Here is a 17,828-nt window from a genome sequence, read left to right on the forward strand (position 1 = left end):
GGAGGATGTTTTTATACTGAACCATATTTGTCCTCTCTCTTAATCCCCCTCATGAAAAAATTAGACTGGAAATCAGAAACCCATTATCTGTCTGTGAAATAGCAGCAGTTTACCTGCTTACAGCTGTTAATAGCCTCCTGGGCACTATACTCCTGTTGAGTCATTTCCAACTCTCTGTGCATAGAATTACCTGAAGTGTATTTTTTACCTTCAATTGCAGATGGCCCTGGCTCCATCCCTTGATATTCTAATTCAGTTAGTTTAGGAAATGGCATGGGCATTGGTGTTTCTAAAAGAGCCACAGATGGGGCCAGCGGGTGGTATGGTGGCTGACAAGTGCTGGATTCCCACATGGCTGACCATGGTTAGAGTCCCAGACTTGGTGACTTGAAAATTACAACAAATAAATAAATAGATAAATGAATACATCTTAAAAAAAAAGAGCCAGAGATGATTCTAATTATGTAGCCAAGATTGAGAACCACTGGATATGTGCAAGCTGATGAGTCAATCAACCATAGAACAGGATGAAGAAAGGACTGCAATTGGGAAATAGGTTGTCCGCATGGCCAGAGCAGTTGGTACAATATTGTTTAGCATCACCCTTTACTGGGTGGACTTCTTGGCTTGTCGGTCATTTCATTTCACATGATATCACAGACTGGCAAGACAAAAATCACATTATCTTGTTTGAAATTTTAAAGACTGAAAAGATACAATATGTTTCACCTCTGGTTTCAGTATAAAAGTCTATGGGAATCAGCAGTTAGCGTAATGGCTGTGTCGCTGGACTCCCACGTAGTCGACCACGGTTTGCATCCCAGACCCGGTGGCTTAAAACTCACGCTGGGCGCGTGTGCGTGCGTGCCCAAGATCCCGAGAGGAGAATGGAGGAGAAGGGACTGCGGCGTGGTCATCTCCCCTGGGGGGTGACTTCTCGCTTTCCGTCTCTCTCTGTCTCTCTCTGCCTGTCTGGCGAGCACATGCACCCTATAGCAAAAACCTCTCAAAAAAAAAAAAAAGTCTATGACAATCCAATAAAAACCACCTTAAGGTTGGCGGTTACAGCTGTAGGTATTACCTCTCATGCCTTCCCATGTCCAGGCTTCTGTAACCATAGCCATGTTGATTGTACCCTTTAACATAATGCTCATGGCATTGCCCATGCATTGACTTGTAAAAGCCTGGTGCGAAAGAGAGCAGGGGCTGGAAAGCACTAAGAGCAGAGAGATCAGAATAAACCTGATAGAAAGAAACATTTCACTGAATCTCATAAACACCATACCCCAATATCTCTGGGACTTCTTATTGCGTGTATTATTTGCTGTGGTTCCAGTTGGATTCAAAGAGCAGAAGGCATGTCAAGCGTCCGGCATGGCAAGAGAAACCAGAAGATCTTCAAGTGTCCCAGCTGTGCTGAAACACCCAACTGAGCCAACTGAGCCTGTCTGGTTCTCCCTGGCCAAGAAGAAAGCCAAAGCATGGAGAGCAAACAATAAATAGCTCTTGGGTGGAGCATTAGCATTTTAAATCATTGCCAATAGCTGCATTGATTCTATGTAGTGATTTCTGACTATGATCATTTTTAATTAAGCAAAAGAACCTTAGCAATGTGTACTAAACCTTATAATTCTTTGAATAAGATAAATGACATGAATTGCCTAACTTTCAATATAGTTACTACCAGCATTTGGAAACTCAGCATTTCCTGTATAGAAAATATATAGCATGATTTCTTTACTGTGATCATTTTTGATTAAGCAAAAACCCTTAGAAATAGGTATTAAACCTTATAATTATTTGAGTGAAATAAATGCCATGAATTGCCTTTTAGTATAGTCACTGCCAGCATTTGGAAACCCAGCATTTCCTATATAGAAAGTATATGAAGTGATTTCTTTACTGTGACTATTTTCAATTTAAGCATAAAAGCCTTAGAAATAGGTATCAAACCCTATAATTATTAAAATGAAAGAAATGCTACGAATGCCTAACTTTCAGTACAGTCACGGCCAGCATTTGGCAACCCAGCATTTCCTATATAAAATGGGAAACATGTTTGCACTGCTGTAAAATCACAAAGTCTTCAGACTTTGGTGCTACTTTGTTTAAATGGAGATGCAGGCTTGGACACCTCACTGTGCCTTTACCTTCTAAGTGGGGCGTTGCCCTGTGCCACAAAGACCAGAGAAGAATTTAACCATGTGGTTCTGGGTTTTGCTGATGATGGTATATATAATGTGACACTGTACAACCACAGGCTGGATTTTGCATATTTTCTATAAGATGTGTTTTTCCTGATACTATATCTTTGCCTTTTGGATAATGCTAGGTTTTTGATTGAATTTTATTGCCTTTATATTCCCATAGGTAACAGTTCCTTGACCCAGGTAATCCTGGTAGATTAGCATCCCCTTTTCCTCAGAGTGGACCTCTATTAGACTATGCTCACTGTGAGAACTCTCCATTAATAATTTCTTTTTCATGGAAAACAACAAACATGTGTTTTTAAATTAAGAGGTTAAGTTTTAAGAAAGCATGTCTAGGGCCACATTCTAACATGTTTTTAGCTTCTTTTGGCTTTACTGATTTTTAATATATGCAAAGCAAATAAATTCAATAAAGCTTGTTCGGTAGTCTGTCTCTGTTTGTTGGCTATGTGAGGAGGGAAATATAAGAGGATATTGAGAGAGCAGACCTGAAGGTTGTCAGAGAAGCAAAATGTTCTTAAGAGCTTGTAGTTCATAGAAAGAGCCTCCATGGAGGTGTGCCTGACCAAGCTGATGCTCTCTGGGTGGGGAATGGTGTGGGAGAGAAGTACTGTTGAAGAGGCTTTGTGTGTGAACACCTGGAGAACGGAGCGAGATGGATGCAGGGGAATGTGGCTGAGGGTGAGTAGAGGCAGCAAGGTGGCTGGTGGTTGTACTCCAGCCTGACTCAGGGACTGGGTCCAAGTCCTATAGCAAGATGGACTACCAGGAGGTCTGGCAGGTGGTGTGGTGGTTAAGGACACTGGGCTCCCACATGGCCAACCCTGGTTTGAGTCCCGGATCTGGCAGCTTGCTTTCTCAATTTACCTCTCTCTCTCTCTTTCTCTCTCACTCTGTCCCTCTCTGGTCAAAATAAAAAATAATTAAATACACTTAAATAAAATAATTCTTTTAAAAAATTTTAAAAGATGGTTTACCAGATAAAGCCATTTTCAGAAGCCAGGGGCCCACTGTGCTCAGGTACCAAAGTGTGACTCAGAGTGAGAAAGGAAAGGAGTTACAGAACAGATATTTAGCCTGGTTCATTTGTTACATTTTCAGGGTTCAGAACAGGAGTTGAGTTGGGGATCCATCCATATGTCTAAATATTTGAAATATTTAAATCAACTAATAAAATGTTTTATTTAATGATTTCTCTATTTCCATGACAAAAGTACCTTCATAATGACCTGAAAAGCCAGGTTGAGATATAGTTGAGATTTAGAGTTCTCAGACTTCTTAAGTCCTACTCTAGTGGTATGGGAAGAGCTACTGTGTCTTCTCCCCGCCCCCTCCAATGCTCCTGACTCTGCTCTGGCTCCTAGACTAGGCCCCGTGCTCTGTTTGGGACATATAAGCACTCCCTAGACCTGGGAGTACATACCCTGCCAAAGTGGTTAACCTTCTCAAGGTTAGCTCCAAGAAGAGCACGCAGGCCCTTTTCCAGTGTCCCAAGTACATGGATCTTGGTCTAAGAGGGAGGTACTCCTTATTCCCAGTGTTTCTTGTTCCTGTAGGGAGGGGTGTGGCTGGAAAAGGGCCAAAGTGGGGACTCTAAAGCATGGCACTCAGGACAGAGGTCCTTCCTGTCCAAGTCTAAGAGCAATACTACATTAACAATATACACAGCACAAACACTAATAAATCAGAATCAGTTTGAAGCCCTTCAAGTCACACTGTATAGAAAACTGTCTATTGTCCTGCTCTTTCAGTTTAAGTAAAGGTGACAAGGCTTTAATCTTACTGTATGGTTCTAGTCGTAAGGAATTTTATGTGATAGTACATTTGAAAATATCAACACTGTTGACCAAAACAAAGAGGTGTGTGTGCAACTGTCAAGTTACTTCACCTTAACAGACATTAACCGGGCACCTATTAAGTGGAAAACTCAATGCCTAGGGAAAGGAAGATAAATCAAAACTTTTACGGTCCCAGCCATTTAGAAGTTCACAGTCCAGGGAGTGGTGGGGTGGAAGGAGTTGACACCATATATATAAATAATGCACAAATACTTGGACACAAATGTTCATAACAGCACTGTTTATAATAGCTAAAAAGTGGAAACAACCCAAATGTCTGTCAACAGAATGGATAGACTGTGGTGTTTACATATGACAGAACATTATTTAGCCAAAAAAAGGAAAGAAATAGTACTACATGCTAGAACATGAATGAACCTTGAAAACATGCTAAGTGAAGGAACTAGATATGAATTGCTTATTTCAAATGTCTGGAATAGGTAAAGTCATAGAGACAGAAAGCAGATTGGTGATTTCTCAGGGTTAGGAGGAGGGCGAGATGGGGAGCGACTTAATTGGTAAAGGGTTTCGGGGTGATGAAAATTAAGAGGGTGGTTGCATAAAATTGTGAATGCACTAAACATCACTGAAATGTTCACTTTAAAATGGTTGATATTATTGTGTGGATTTCATCACAATTAAAAAAAATAATGCTAGTATAAGGTAGAATATGAGCTGCACTACCATCAAGTATGACAGAAGGTATCAGTGTTACTAAGAGAAAATCTAGGAAGCCTTCACTAAGTGAAGAAATGAAGCTGTCTAGCCTCAAACCTCCGTGCCTTTTTTGATCCTCTCTCTATTCTGGTCAACTATGACTTCAGTTTTTTTTATTCTCTGTAAACAAAGATTAAGCCCATTTTTTTCCCCTTTGCTGTAGGGCACATGTGTTCGCTGGAGGAGAGAGAGAGAAAGCACCCCTGCAGGGGGGTTGGCCATGCCACAGTCCCTTCTCTTCCATTCTCTTCTTGGGATTTTGGGCATACACACACACACACACTTGGTGTGTTTTTCAAACCACTGGGTCCGGGATTCAAACCTCATAGTTGGCCATGTGGTATTGTTATCAGACAGGGAAGCTGGGTTGCAATCCTTTGAAATACTCAGTTCTTTGAGCCCAGGTCTCTAAGGTTAGAGACCCGCCTTGAGATAGAATGAAGCTACAACCTAGTTAAGTGTGAAAAGAGAAGTCTTTAATAGAAAAGTGAAGTTTTTTTCGGGGGGGGGCGAGAATTTTTTTGCTATAGGGCGTGTGTGCTCGCCAGACAGACAGAGAGAGACAGAGAGACAGAAAGCGAGAAATCACCTCCCAGGGGGAATGGTCACACCACAATCCCTTCTCCTCCATTCTCCTCTCGGGATCTTGGGCACGCATGCACACGTGCCCAGCGTGAGTTTAAGCCACCGGGTCCGGGACTCGAACTGCCGTCGAATACATGAGAGTCCAATGGCATAGTCATTACTCTAACTGCTGGTTCCCAAGATTTTTAACAAGAAAAAAAATGCACACCATGTCAGAAAGGTGTGTGGGTGGGCAGCTGTTCAGAGGATAACTGCACTGAGAATGGGGTTAGATGGTGCTTTTATTGTGGAGTCTTGTCATGGATATTTAGAAGGGGAGGCCTGTCATTGTAGCCAGCTCTTTTGTTTGGATGGGGGGCGGCTTTTAGCTGCTTGCCTGCCTGTGTAATTCTCAACAGAATGGATAGACTGTGGTGTTTACATATGACAGAACATTATTTAGCCAAAAAAAGGAAAGAAATAGTACTACATGCTAGAACATGAATGAACCTTGAAAACATGCTAAGTGAAGGAACTAGATATGAATTGCTTATTTCAAATGTCTGGAATAGGTAAAGTCATAGAGACAGAAAGCAGATTGGTGATTTCTCAGGGTTAGGAGGAGGGCGAGATGGGGAGCGACTTAATTGGTAAAGGGTTTCGGGGTGATGAAAATTAAGAGGGTGGTTGCATAAAATTGTGAATGCACTAAACATCACTGAAATGTTCACTTTAAAATGGTTGATATTATTGTGTGGATTTCATCACAATTAAAAAAAATAATGCTAGTATAAGGTAGAATATGAGCTGCACTACCATCAAGTATGACAGAAGGTATCAGTGTTACTAAGAGAAAATCTAGGAAGCCTTCACTAAGTGAAGAAATGAAGCTGTCTAGCCTCAAACCTCCGTGCCTTTTTTGATCCTCTCTCTATTCTGGTCAACTATGACTTCAGTTTTTTTTATACTCTGTAAACAAAGATTAAGCCCATTTTTTTCCCCTTTGCTGTAGGGCACATGTGTTCGCTGGAGGAGAGAGAGAGAAAGCACCCCTGCAGGGGGGTTGGCCATGCCACAGTCCCTTCTCTTCCATTCTCTTCTTGGGATTTTGGGCATACACACACACACACACTTGGTGTGTTTTTCAAACCACTGGGTCCGGGATTCAAACCTCATAGTTGGCCATGTGGTATTGTTATCAGACAGGGAAGCTGGGTTGCAATCCTTTGAAATACTCAGTTCTTTGAGCCCAGGTCTCTAAGGTTAGAGACCCGCCTTGAGATAGAATGAAGCTACAACCTAGTTAAGTGTGAAAAGAGAAGTCTTTAATAGAAAAGTGAAGTTTTTTTCTGGGGGGGGGCGAGAATTTTTTTGCTATAGGGCGTGTGTGCTCGCCAGACAGACAGAGAGAGACAGAGAGACAGAAAGCGAGAAATCACCTCCCAGGGGGAATGGTCACACCACAATCCCTTCTCCTCCATTCTCCTCTCGGGATCTTGGGCACGCATGCACACGTGCCCAGCGTGAGTTTAAGCCACCGGGTCCGGGACTCGAACTGCCGTCGAATACATGAGAGTCCAATGGCATAGTCATTACTCTAACTGCTGGTTCCCAAGATTTTTAACAAGAAAAAAAATGCACACCATGTCAGAAAGGTGTGTGGGTGGGCAGCTGTTCAGAGGATAACTGCACTGAGAATGGGGTTAGATGGTGCTTTTATTGTGGAGTCTTGTCATGGATATTTAGAAGGGGAGGCCTGTCATTGTAGCCAGCTCTTTTGTTTGGATGGGGGGCGGCTTTTAGCTGCTTGCCTGCCTGTGTACTTCTTATCAAGTAAGGGAATTTTATTACCTGATTGGCAGAAGTCAATAGCATGCCCAAGTGGACTTTGAAAATATGTACATGTGCACAAGGATGATTTTGCCTGTATCAGTTTTTTGCTCCAGTGGGAAGTGGGATATTGACCAATACACCCCAGATAATTCCTGTGCACATATGTGGAACAGTAGGAGGGAAGATAGTAACTGTCTCTAGGTTCTTTGAAGAAAGCTTAGGTAATAAAAGTAGATAACCTCTCCTCTCTGGGCAGGGGGTCTAGCTACATCCTTGAAGTGATTGATGTGTCAGATGTCCCTTTTCTTGGCATACTGGGACTCCCTGCTCATAATGTCTACCTATAAGAGCCAACTGCCTTACTCACCATGCCACCTGGCTGGGCCCCTCCCTTTCCTCTTTTTATTTCTCTTTTGTATTAGGGAATATTTCAGACCTACACAAAGATAGAGAGCACTCCTACAGACACCCATGTATCTATCACCCACTTTAAGAAACGTAACCTTATAAATACAGTTGATACCCACTGTGGAACCTTCCTGAGCAGAATCCCCTCCCTATCTTCCTCTAAGAGATAACCAACACCCTAAATGAAGTATTTATCTTTCCCAACCTTGCTTTTGGACACACTACATTCATATGCATTCCTCGTGTGCATGTCTTCTACTCCAGATTTTTGTATACACAGCATGTGTTGATCATTTTTCGTAGTTTCTAGACTTCACATACATAGTGTCTGTACCCTCCAGAATCTAGCTTTCTTCCTTATGTATTTTTTCCTCTGCCATCACTCAACCTTTGCCCTCTGTGTCCCAGCCCCTGTGAGTTCTAGTCTCCCCAGCCCAGTCCTTGCTGTCCTGGTCAGTCTACCTGCAATTGCTCCAATCCAATGAATTAAGGGTGATATCACCTTCTGGGAGTCTCAGTTTCTTCCTCTATTGCTCAAAACCAGTGTTTTTTAAACCTTAGCATGCATCAGAAACCATGGAAGAGCTTGATAAAACAAAGATTGCTGGCCCCACCCTCAAAGTTTCAGAGGTCTTAGATGTGGCCTGAAAATTTGCATTTCTTTTTAAACATTTATTTCTTCAAAGAGACAGAAATCCTCCAATTGCATTCTCATCCCACACTCCACCCCCATTCCCAGCAGACCTTGATCCTGGACTCTTGCATGCAATTGGTATGCTCAGGGAGTTTCTGGGACACAAATGCAGGATCTTTCCCATGTGGAGCCAGCTATGTTACCAGTGTGCCACCACCCAAAGTTGTATTTCTAACAAGTTCACAGGTTATACTGATGATGCCAGCCCAACTACACTTTGAGAACCACTGTTCTAAATTATAGTCTGGGCGTAGGCTCAGCAGTACCACATAGCCTCCATGGAAGCTGAGCCACTCACCAGGTTTTCTTCAAAATCATTCTCTAGAGCATTACTGTCCAATACACATATAACTCAAGATATGTGATAATTTAAAATGTTCTAACAGCCACATTTAAAAAGTAAAGAGAAACTGATAAAAGCAATTTTAATACTATATTTCATTTAACCCAATATATTATAATTTATATATGTAACTAGTTATTAATGAGATAGTTTACATTCTTTTTCAGACTTACAGCGCATCTCAGTTTGGACTAGCCACATTCCAGGTGCTCAGTACTCACACATGGTTAGTGACTAATGTAGTGATAACACAGTTCTAACTAAAGATTTGACTTCTCTCTTTCTCTTTACAAAAACTGTTTTAAACTTGACATCTTAATTATTTGGGCTGAAATAAAATAACTTAAATTATTTTTATATTTTCCCCAATGATAGAAAGTGATCCAAATAAAAATAAAGTGAGCCAAAACAAAAACAGGCAAAACAGATACTTGAGTTTATCTTGAAAAGAATCTTTCTGTATTTCAACTTATTCATTTAAAACAAACTTTTATTTTTAACTTGAACAAATGCTATCAAATATAGCTTTAAAAGGTAAGCAGAAAGGCAGGTAAATTCATTAGATTTATTCTTTGGGTGATGAGCTTTGGAATAAAATCAGTGTTGAAATTCCTTTGGATTTCTAAAAACTGAAAAATCTAAAAACAGTGAAGATCAGATTCTTGTTTCTTCATTTTTTCTTTCTACTCCTCTCAACTATGGGATAAAATGAGAGAAAATTAATAATGACACAATATTAAACTGCTTTCTAAATCCAAGAAAATGGGCCCTATGTATGCATGCTGCATTTGTGTGCTATAGTTCACAAGTAGAGAACGACACAATTTACTCTTGTAACTTGAATCCTTCAATATTGGGGTTCTCATGTAACCCATGGCTTCAATCATGTGATCACACCAACCTTGTCTCTCTCTTACTACACCAGAAATGCTTGTTTTTTTTTTTTTTTGTTTTGTTTTTTTTTGCTTGCTTACTTTTCTTGAGAAGCTTCTCTGAGATTTAAATAAATCTCTCCACTTTAAAAGTCTGTGTTCCTTCCACAAGTGAGACTCCCTTACCCTTCCAGGCCCTTGGTTTCTATATCTACCACATGGGAAAGTAACTATTATTATAAAATACACAGCTATAAAAATGTGACAGAAAAGGAGAAAAATGTTTCTCATTTAAATATATCCAAGGACAAGCTATAATTGAAGACTTAATTACTATTTCAGTGATAAACAATAACCACACTGTGATTAAGTTTCTTTTCTTTTGATTGTCATTAAAGACAGAAAAATCTATACCTGAAATCAATTATTTAGTATTATTCATTAAATGTTATCCTACTTAAAATTTTTAATATTCTGCTATTTATAAGCAGAACATTCTAAAAGGTGTTGTCTCCTCGTTAGTGTGAGAGACTGCATTTCCATGACCAAGTGGTGAAGACCCATATGGTGTAGGGCCCAGTCACCTTACCTGATGCTTCTGGCAACTGTTTTCTAAATAAACAAATAAACAAATATTGGTCTTGGGTACTAGCACTAACTCTGATAAATTTACCACTTGTTAGTAGTCTTACAGCTAAAAGACAAAAGACCTCAAAAAGAAAAAGAAAGAAAGAGAAAGAAAAAAGAAAAACAAATGAGTAGCCAAGCCATGAAGTATATTTCAAAACACGTGTAGTTCATATAACTTGGTACATGAGTATTCTAGTAACATTCTAAGTAGGTTAAATTAATCTTTTAAAGAAAGTGCAAAAGAGAAAGAAACAGAAAGAGGTATTTTTGGCATCTCACCATGTCATGATCCTCTGCCTCAGTCTCCTAGTTAGCTAGGATCACAGGCATCCATCCACCATTCCAAAAACTGAACCTGGGCCTTCCATGTGACCCAGCCTCATGTAGTGGGACCCTACTCCCTGCATAACTGCATCTGGGCCTAAGTTGAAGCTTTAGACAGATTTTAAACAAACTTTTTCTTAATTAATTTACTGGGAGGATTAAAAAGAAAAAAAAGTTTTCAGAAGCATGTAAATACAAACCATGGTTGAGTGATACTCAAGGTTATACAAATACCTGCATGTTTTGGTCCTGCCTTCTGCTGGATCCTGGTCCTTTAAGGTTCTTCTTTTCCATTTTCCTTGTTTTCTTCCTCTGCTTTCTTCTCTTCTTCCTTCTCTCCTTCACCGTCAGCATCTTCAACGTCATCATTCCAGTTGTCATACTTATCTTGAGTTACTTCCTCACTGTAGTACATTATACACTCTAGAAACAGACATTTATGGGAGAAAATAGCTAATTTATAACCAGTAGGGGTATCCAGTATTATACCCTCAGGAAAAGCAGGAGGATAGAAATAACCAAGAAAAGAATAGCTGAACACCTTCCTACTGGCTGATGCAACACTACCATGATCCTCATATTTCTGCTGCTTGATTATTATTTCACTTTTGCCAGTAAATTTCCTACCCGAAGCTGCTGATGACTTCTGGTCCCTTGGAGAAGGGATCAGAATCACTGTATCTGGTGGCATTCTGTATGTTTAGGTCAGAACTTTGCTGAAAAAAATATTTGTTTACCTCAAAGACAAATTCCATGGTGAAGCTGATGGATTACTGAACCCTCTGAATATTTTATTTTTACCAAGTGCTCCCATATTAGTTCATCATTTTTGGGAATCACCTTTCTAAGAATTTTTACACTTAAAGCCACGAACCAAAAATGGGATATGCCATTTGCTTCTTCCTTTCCTACAGCCATCCCTTTCACTTTCCCCCAATTCCTTTTCTGAGCATCCACTTCCCACTGCCATTGATCCGTGGGCTCATAAATTAAGGCTGATAATCTCAGATATCTTAAAGTCAAGATGGTAGAGGGCATCACATATTTTCTCAAAATTGTAAAGGTAGCTATAGAAACGGGTTCCTTGGGAATGCTAGGCCTTAAGTGTAAGTAGGGCCCTGACCCACCCGCCATCGCTCCACCTTGGCCTGTCCCGTCCATTGCTGCCCAGCAAAGCAAGATCCTCACCCTTAGGAACCTCAGCTTCCTCTGTGACTTCCTCTGCCGGCTGCACTATATCTTGCTCTGCCAGCTCGGTCAAATCCTGAGCTGCCATGGCCCCCTCTGCTGGCTCCTCAGGTTCTCCGATAGATGCGGCCGCCTCGGTCAGGCCCTCGGCCTCCCCGGACATGACCCTCAATGCCAGCCTCTGGGGCACCACAAGTGGGGGCGGATCGACCAGGTCTTCCGGCGACTGAGGCCGGCGCCTCATCAACAGAGGATGGCCGCCGCCGCGGGGCCGGATCAGAATGTGGTCGTTGGAACAGAAGCGTTAGACTCCCTTACCCTTCCAGGCCCTTGGTTTCTATATCTACCACATGGGAAAGTAACTATTATTATAAAATACACAGCTATAAAAATGTGACAGAAAAGGAGAAAAATGTTTCTCATTTAAATATATCCAAGGACAAGCTATAATTGAAGACTTAATTACTATTTCAGTGATAAACAATAACCACACTGTGATTAAGTTTCTTTTCTTTTGATTGTCATGGAAGACAGAAAAATCTATACCTGAAATCAATTATTTAGTATTATTCATTAAATGTTATCCTACTTAAAATTTTTAATATTCTGCTATTTATAAGCAGAACATTCTAAAAGGTGTTGTCTCCTCGTTAGTGTGAGAGACTGCATTTCCATGACCAAGTGGTGAAGACCCATATGGTGTAGGGCCCAGTCACCTTACCTGATGCTTCTGGCAACTGTTTTCTAAATAAACAAATAAACAAATATTGGTCTTGGGTACTAGCACTAACTCTGATAAATTTACCACTTGTTAGTAGTCTTACAGCTAAAAGACAAAAGACCTCAAAAAGAAAAAGAAAGAAAGAGAAAGAAAAAAGAAAAACAAATGAGTAGCCAAGCCATGAAGTATATTTCAAAACACGTGTAGTTCATATAACTTGGTACATGAGTATTCTAGTAACATTCTAAGTAGGTTAAATTAATCTTTTAAAGAAAGTGCAAAAGAGAAAGAAACAGAAAGAGGTATTTTTGGCATCTCACCATGTCATGATCCTCTGCCTCAGTCTCCTAGTTAGCTAGGATCACAGGCATCCATCCACCATTCCAAAAACTGAACCTGGGCCTTCCATGTGACCCAGCCTCATGTAGTGGGACCCTACTCCCTGCATAACTGCATCTGGGCCTAAGTTGAAGCTTTAGACAGATTTTAAACAAACTTTTTCTTAATTAATTTACTGGGAGGATTAAAAAGAAAAAAAAGTTTTCAGAAGCATGTAAATACAAACCATGGTTGAGTGATACTCAAGGTTATACAAATACCTGCATGTTTTGGTCCTGCCTTCTGCTGGATCCTGGTCCTTTAAGGTTCTTCTTTTCCATTTTCCTTGTTTTCTTCCTCTGCTTTCTTCTCTTCTTCCTTCTCTCCTTCACCGTCAGCATCTTCAACGTCATCATTCCAGTTGTCATACTTATCTTGAGTTACTTCCTCACTGTAGTACATTATACACTCTAGAAACAGACATTTATGGGAGAAAATAGCTAATTTATAACCAGTAGGGGTATCCAGTATTATACCCTCAGGAAAAGCAGGAGGATAGAAATAACCAAGAAAAGAATAGCTGAACACCTTCCTACTGGCTGATGCAACACTACCATGATCCTCATATTTCTGCTGCTTGATTATTATTTCACTTTTGCCAGTAAATTTCCTACCCGAAGCTGCTGATGACTTCTGGTCCCTTGGAGAAGGGATCAGAATCACTGTATCTGGTGGCATTCTGTATGTTTAGGTCAGAACTTTGCTGAAAAAAATATTTGTTTACCTCAATTACAAATTCCATGGTGAAGCTGATGGATTACTGAACCCTCTGAATATTTTATTTTTACCAAGTGCTCCCATATTAGTTCATCATTTTTGGGAATCACCTTTCTAAGAATTTTTACACTTAAAGCCACGAACCAAAAATGGGATATGCCATTTGCTTCTTCCTTTCCTACAGCCATCCCTTTCACTTTCCCCCAATTCCTTTTCTGAGCATCCACTTCCCACTGCCATTGATCCGTGGGCTCATAAATTAAGGCTGATAATCTCAGATATCTTAAAGTCAAGATGGTAGAGGGCATCACATATTTTCTCAAAATTGTAAAGGTAGCTATAGAAACGGGTTCCTTGGGAATGCTAGGCCTTAAGTGTAAGTAGGGCCCTGACCCACCCGCCATCGCTCCACCTTGGCCTGTCCCGTCCATTGCTGCCCAGCAAAGCAAGATCCTCACCCTTAGGAACCTCAGCTTCCTCTGTGACTTCCTCTGCCGGCTGCACTATATCTTGCTCTGCCAGCTCGGTCAAATCCTGAGCTGCCATGGCCCCCTCTGCTGGCTCCTCAGGTTCTCCGATAGATGCGGCCGCCTCGGTCAGGCCCTCGGCCTCCCCGGACATGACCCTCAATGCCAGCCTCTGGGGCACCACAAGTGGGGGCGGATCGACCAGGTCTTCCGGCGACTGATCAACGTGGGAGGGCCGCCGCCGCGGGGCCGGATCAGAATGTGGTCGTTGAAGTAGATGCGTTGGAGAACAGAGTAGACGAGATCCAGAAACATAAAGCGAAAGCCTGCCGTGGGTAACTGATGAGCATTCACTATCATGTTCCTGCCTGCTGCCATTTCTCTCCTATCTGCCTCAACCGGAGGGAGATTCGCCCTCTTCAGCATCTCCTCCCTCCAGCGCTCCCGCCAGAGCGGCCGCCAGCTCAACCTCTTCTTCTCTGAGACCTGCTGCAGGCCCTGCCACCCCCTGGGGTCCGGAGTCGCGACTCATCCCGTCGCCAGCTCCCTCAGGGCTCACCGGGCCTTCCTGACCCGCTTGGGTTGGATCTTGATCTCCGGTGGCAGACATGACACCAGTCGGTACCTCAACCTGGGGTGTGATCAGACTGAGGAGACTACAGTGAAGATGGTGGCCACCCAGGTAGCTGCTTCGAGAGAGTAGGCGGTTGGCAAGATGGAGGTGGTAGTGAAGGTAGTGGTTGTCAAGGAAACAAAGGTCTATGACAGTGTCTGACGTGGCCCTCTATGGAAAGAGCAGAGGACCAATCCCAGCAGGGGCCCACCAAGACTGAACCTGAGGTGGCTCGGATTAGGCGGGAAAGGTTCCGAGTGGCTGGGGACAGGGGGAGGTGGGGCCAGTGGCAAGGGGTGGAGCCTGCAACAGGGGGTAGGGCCATGAATGGCCCACAGAGGGAAGCAGCACCACCACCCAGCACGCTCTAAGCTCATTTGCTGAAATATGAATATTGACATGCCTTGCGTCCGTTGAATGAACAAAACCCATTGACACCAGCTCCATAGCCTAGGTCATCTGGCTGAGCCCGCCTAGGAATGCAAATCCATCCAAGAGGTCATACTTCCTATCTCTGGTGTGTAGTTGGTGCCTTTTTTTCATCTCCAGTCATGCCACCCATGACACCTGAGCTTCTCTAAGCCAGGAAGTTGGCACAACCCAGGATTCCAGGTTTTCCTAGGGAAACGTGCTATTTCCCCACTCCACTCCATCAGTAAGTCAACAGATATGAACAAGTTCTTTCTGTTTGCAGACCCGTCATTAGGGTCATGGCAGGCCAGGGGAGAAACCCAAGGCCTTACAGACTGAAGAGGTTTCTGTTTAATATAAGGATGGCAGGGAACACCCCTGGAAGACCAGTCCAAACCTCTTCTTTACAACCTTGCTCAAAATCCACTCCAGGCTATCCTGCATTCCAGTGATATGTGTGGACATTGTTTAACTCCTCTAGAAAACATAGGCCAATTAGGGGAAATGTTGATGCTTCCTCAAGTTTGTAATACCTCATGATACCTGTCACAGGGCTTTGCAAAACAGGCCTTTGATAAATGCCTGTAGAATGAATCCAGAGGCTTTGGAATCACCATCACCATTAATACTGCTTCTCTTTTTATTTAAATGTGTTTTTAATTTGAAGAAAAATAGTTTTAGTTTTAATAGATTGAACTCAAAAAATTTAAGAGAAATTTGCTTAAGACTTAAAGCAAGGAAAAAGGTTAGAATTCAGTTCAAATAGTAGATAGATGAACCTATTAACAGTTAAAGAGAAGACAAAAATCCTTAAATATGGAAATAAAAGCATAGAAGAAAATCAGTAATATTTTAGTCAAAAGTCATAAAATTCTAGTTTACCAGTTCAGTCTCATGTAATTAATCTCTCTTCTATTGGATTTGCAGTGTTACTGCGATCTGATCTTTCCATTTAAACTCTGGAAGTTAACATTCAACTCCAGACTTATCTATACCATTAGGCTGGCCATTTTCTTGGTTGTTTTTTGTACTCTTATTTCTGTGTGTCCAACTTTAGTTTTCCTGGTATAGCACTCCCTTCAGCACTTCTTGTAGAGCTGATCTGGTGTTGGTAAATTCTTTCAGATTTTGTTTATCTGAGGATGTTTTTGTCTCCCCCCCCCCCCCTCAATGAAGGATAATCTTGCTGGGTATAGTATTCTTGGTTGAAATTGTTTTTCACTTAACGCTTTGAATATATTTCCCCATTCTTTCCTTGCTCACATTGTTTTCTGAAGAGAGGTTCAATGTTAACCTGATGGGATATCCTTTGAAAGTAACTTGATATTTCTCTCTTGCCAATTTTGGTATCTTGTTCTGTCTGTGGGTTTGTTTTTTCTTTTTCTTTTTTTTTCCTTCTGTCTGTGGTTTTGGTCAATCTTGCTGTGATGTGCTTTGGAGAAGATCTTTTTGGGTTGATTCTATGTGGAGTCCTTTGTATTTCTTGGGCCAGGATATTTGAGCGCCTCTCTAGGTTTGGAAACTTTTCTTCCAGGATTTCATGGAATAGCTTATCAATGCCCTTACTAGTTTCTTCATCTTCTTGGATATTGATGATCTGGATGTTTGGCATTTAATAGTATTCAGTATTACTCGTATGTTATCCTCATTATTTTGGGTTATTTTCTCAGACTTTTTGGTGAGCTTTTCTAGGCCAGAAGTTCTTTCTTCTACATCTGAGATTTAATCTTCTGCATGATATAATCTGCTTTTAATACTTTAAAGGGAGGTTTCAATTTCCTGTATTACAGCCTTCATCTCTACAATTCTGTTTGATTCTTTTTTATGGTGTGTATTTCCTCTCTCAGATCATGAAAGAACTTCCTCATGTCCTGGAACTCATTGTTTCTTTTCTCTTGCATCTTCTGGAGTTTGTTGTCTTTCTTCTCTTGTATCTCTGTTAGCTTTGTAATTACGAGTATTTTAAATTCTTTATCTGACATTTCCACAAGTTCCCTTGTTTTCTCTGTGGAGTATGAGGAGTTATTCTTTTCTCTTAGGGGAGAGATGTTTTCTTGTTTTCTCATATTTCTTGTGCCTCTGCAGTGGTTTCTGGTGAATTATACATTTCTTTCCTGGTTCCTGGCTAGATCTAGGAGGCAGGAGGGTGAAGTCTAGACAGAAGGTCTTCAGTGGTCCTAATCCCTGAAAGGGGCTGCTCAGAACTCAGATATAGCTGGCTGGTGTTTGGCTTGTCCTGGCTCTTGGCTATATCTGGGGGGCAGGAGGGTGAAGTCTGGGCAGAGGGTCTTCCATGGTCCTAAATGCTGTTTCTCTTCTACCAGCCTAAGGGTTAACTGTCTATGAAGGGCCTTCCTATCTCTTCTTTTCTTTCTTTGGATCCTCTCTAGGGTCTCCTGTGAGTTTTCAGCTCTTGTGGCTGAGTGTGTTTCTGCTGTGACACTGGGGACAATGAAGAATTTCACCTCTCAAGTGAGACCCTGCCCCTGCCTCCCACCAGACTGGGCTGTGGGTGCTCATCACAGAGAAACACCCACACTGGAGTGCCATCTCCCTATAGGCTGGGTAAAGAGCCCAGGTTCCTCAAGGCCAGCACCCCTTGCTGCTCATGAATACCACAGCAAGGACAGGGTACCATCAAGAGTGTCAGTCTCGGGACCAGCAGTTAGCGTAATGGCTATGTCGCTGGACTCCCACGTAGTCAACTGTGGTTCATGTCCCGGACTCGGTGGCTTAAAACTCACGCCGGGCGCCTGTGCATGTGTGCCCAAGATCCTGAGAGGAGAATGGAGGAGAAGGGATTGTGGCATGGCCATCCCCCCTGGGGGGTGATTTCTCACTTTCTGTCTCTCTGTCTCTCTCTGTCTGGCGAGCGCACGTGCCCTATAGCAAAAACCTCT

At 41.9% G+C, this 17,828-nt stretch overlaps 3 protein-coding genes and 1 pseudogene across 3 annotated transcripts in view; 2 read left to right on the plus strand and 2 right to left on the minus strand.

Moving 5' to 3' along the window:
* KIAA1210 (KIAA1210 ortholog) overlaps positions 1-2,572 on the plus strand; it is a 28,561-nt gene extending 25,989 nt beyond the window's left edge. The window contains exon 8 of the mRNA XM_027768176.1: positions 1,337-2,572. Within this exon, the coding sequence (XP_027623977.1) occupies positions 1,337-1,503 (167 nt within the window). The 3' untranslated portion in view covers positions 1,504-2,572. The remainder of the gene's footprint in view (positions 1-1,336) is intronic.
* Positions 2,573-9,268: 6,696 nt separating this feature from the next.
* CT47C1 (cancer/testis antigen family 47 member C1) lies at positions 9,269-14,645 on the minus strand. The gene is given in 7 exon segments (XM_014584100.2): positions 9,269-9,303; positions 10,668-10,856; positions 11,622-11,927; positions 13,053-13,130; positions 13,896-14,074; positions 14,107-14,310; positions 14,312-14,645. Coding segments are annotated over 6 exon segments (1,119 nt in total). The 5' UTR covers positions 14,515-14,645; the 3' UTR covers positions 9,269-9,303; positions 10,668-10,707.
* On the minus strand, positions 12,924-14,114 carry LOC102496987 (cancer/testis antigen 47A-like). Its single transcript, XM_006168266.2, has 2 exons — positions 13,896-14,114; positions 12,924-13,130 (listed from the first exon to the last, which is right to left on the minus strand). Exons 1-2 carry the CDS (start codon positions 14,056-14,058, stop codon positions 12,982-12,984), a joined length of 312 nt encoding a protein of 103 aa, XP_006168328.1. The 5' UTR covers positions 14,059-14,114; the 3' UTR covers positions 12,924-12,981.
* Positions 14,646-14,690: 45 nt separating the features above from the next.
* LOC102474399 (S-formylglutathione hydrolase pseudogene) overlaps positions 14,691-17,828 on the plus strand; it is a 15,036-nt pseudogene continuing 11,898 nt past the window's right edge.

Source organism: Tupaia chinensis, unplaced genomic scaffold (assembly GCF_000334495.1).
Source record: "Tupaia chinensis unplaced genomic scaffold, TupChi_1.0 Scaffold145659_1, whole genome shotgun sequence".
Lineage (NCBI taxonomy): Eukaryota > Metazoa > Chordata > Mammalia > Scandentia > Tupaiidae > Tupaia > Tupaia belangeri.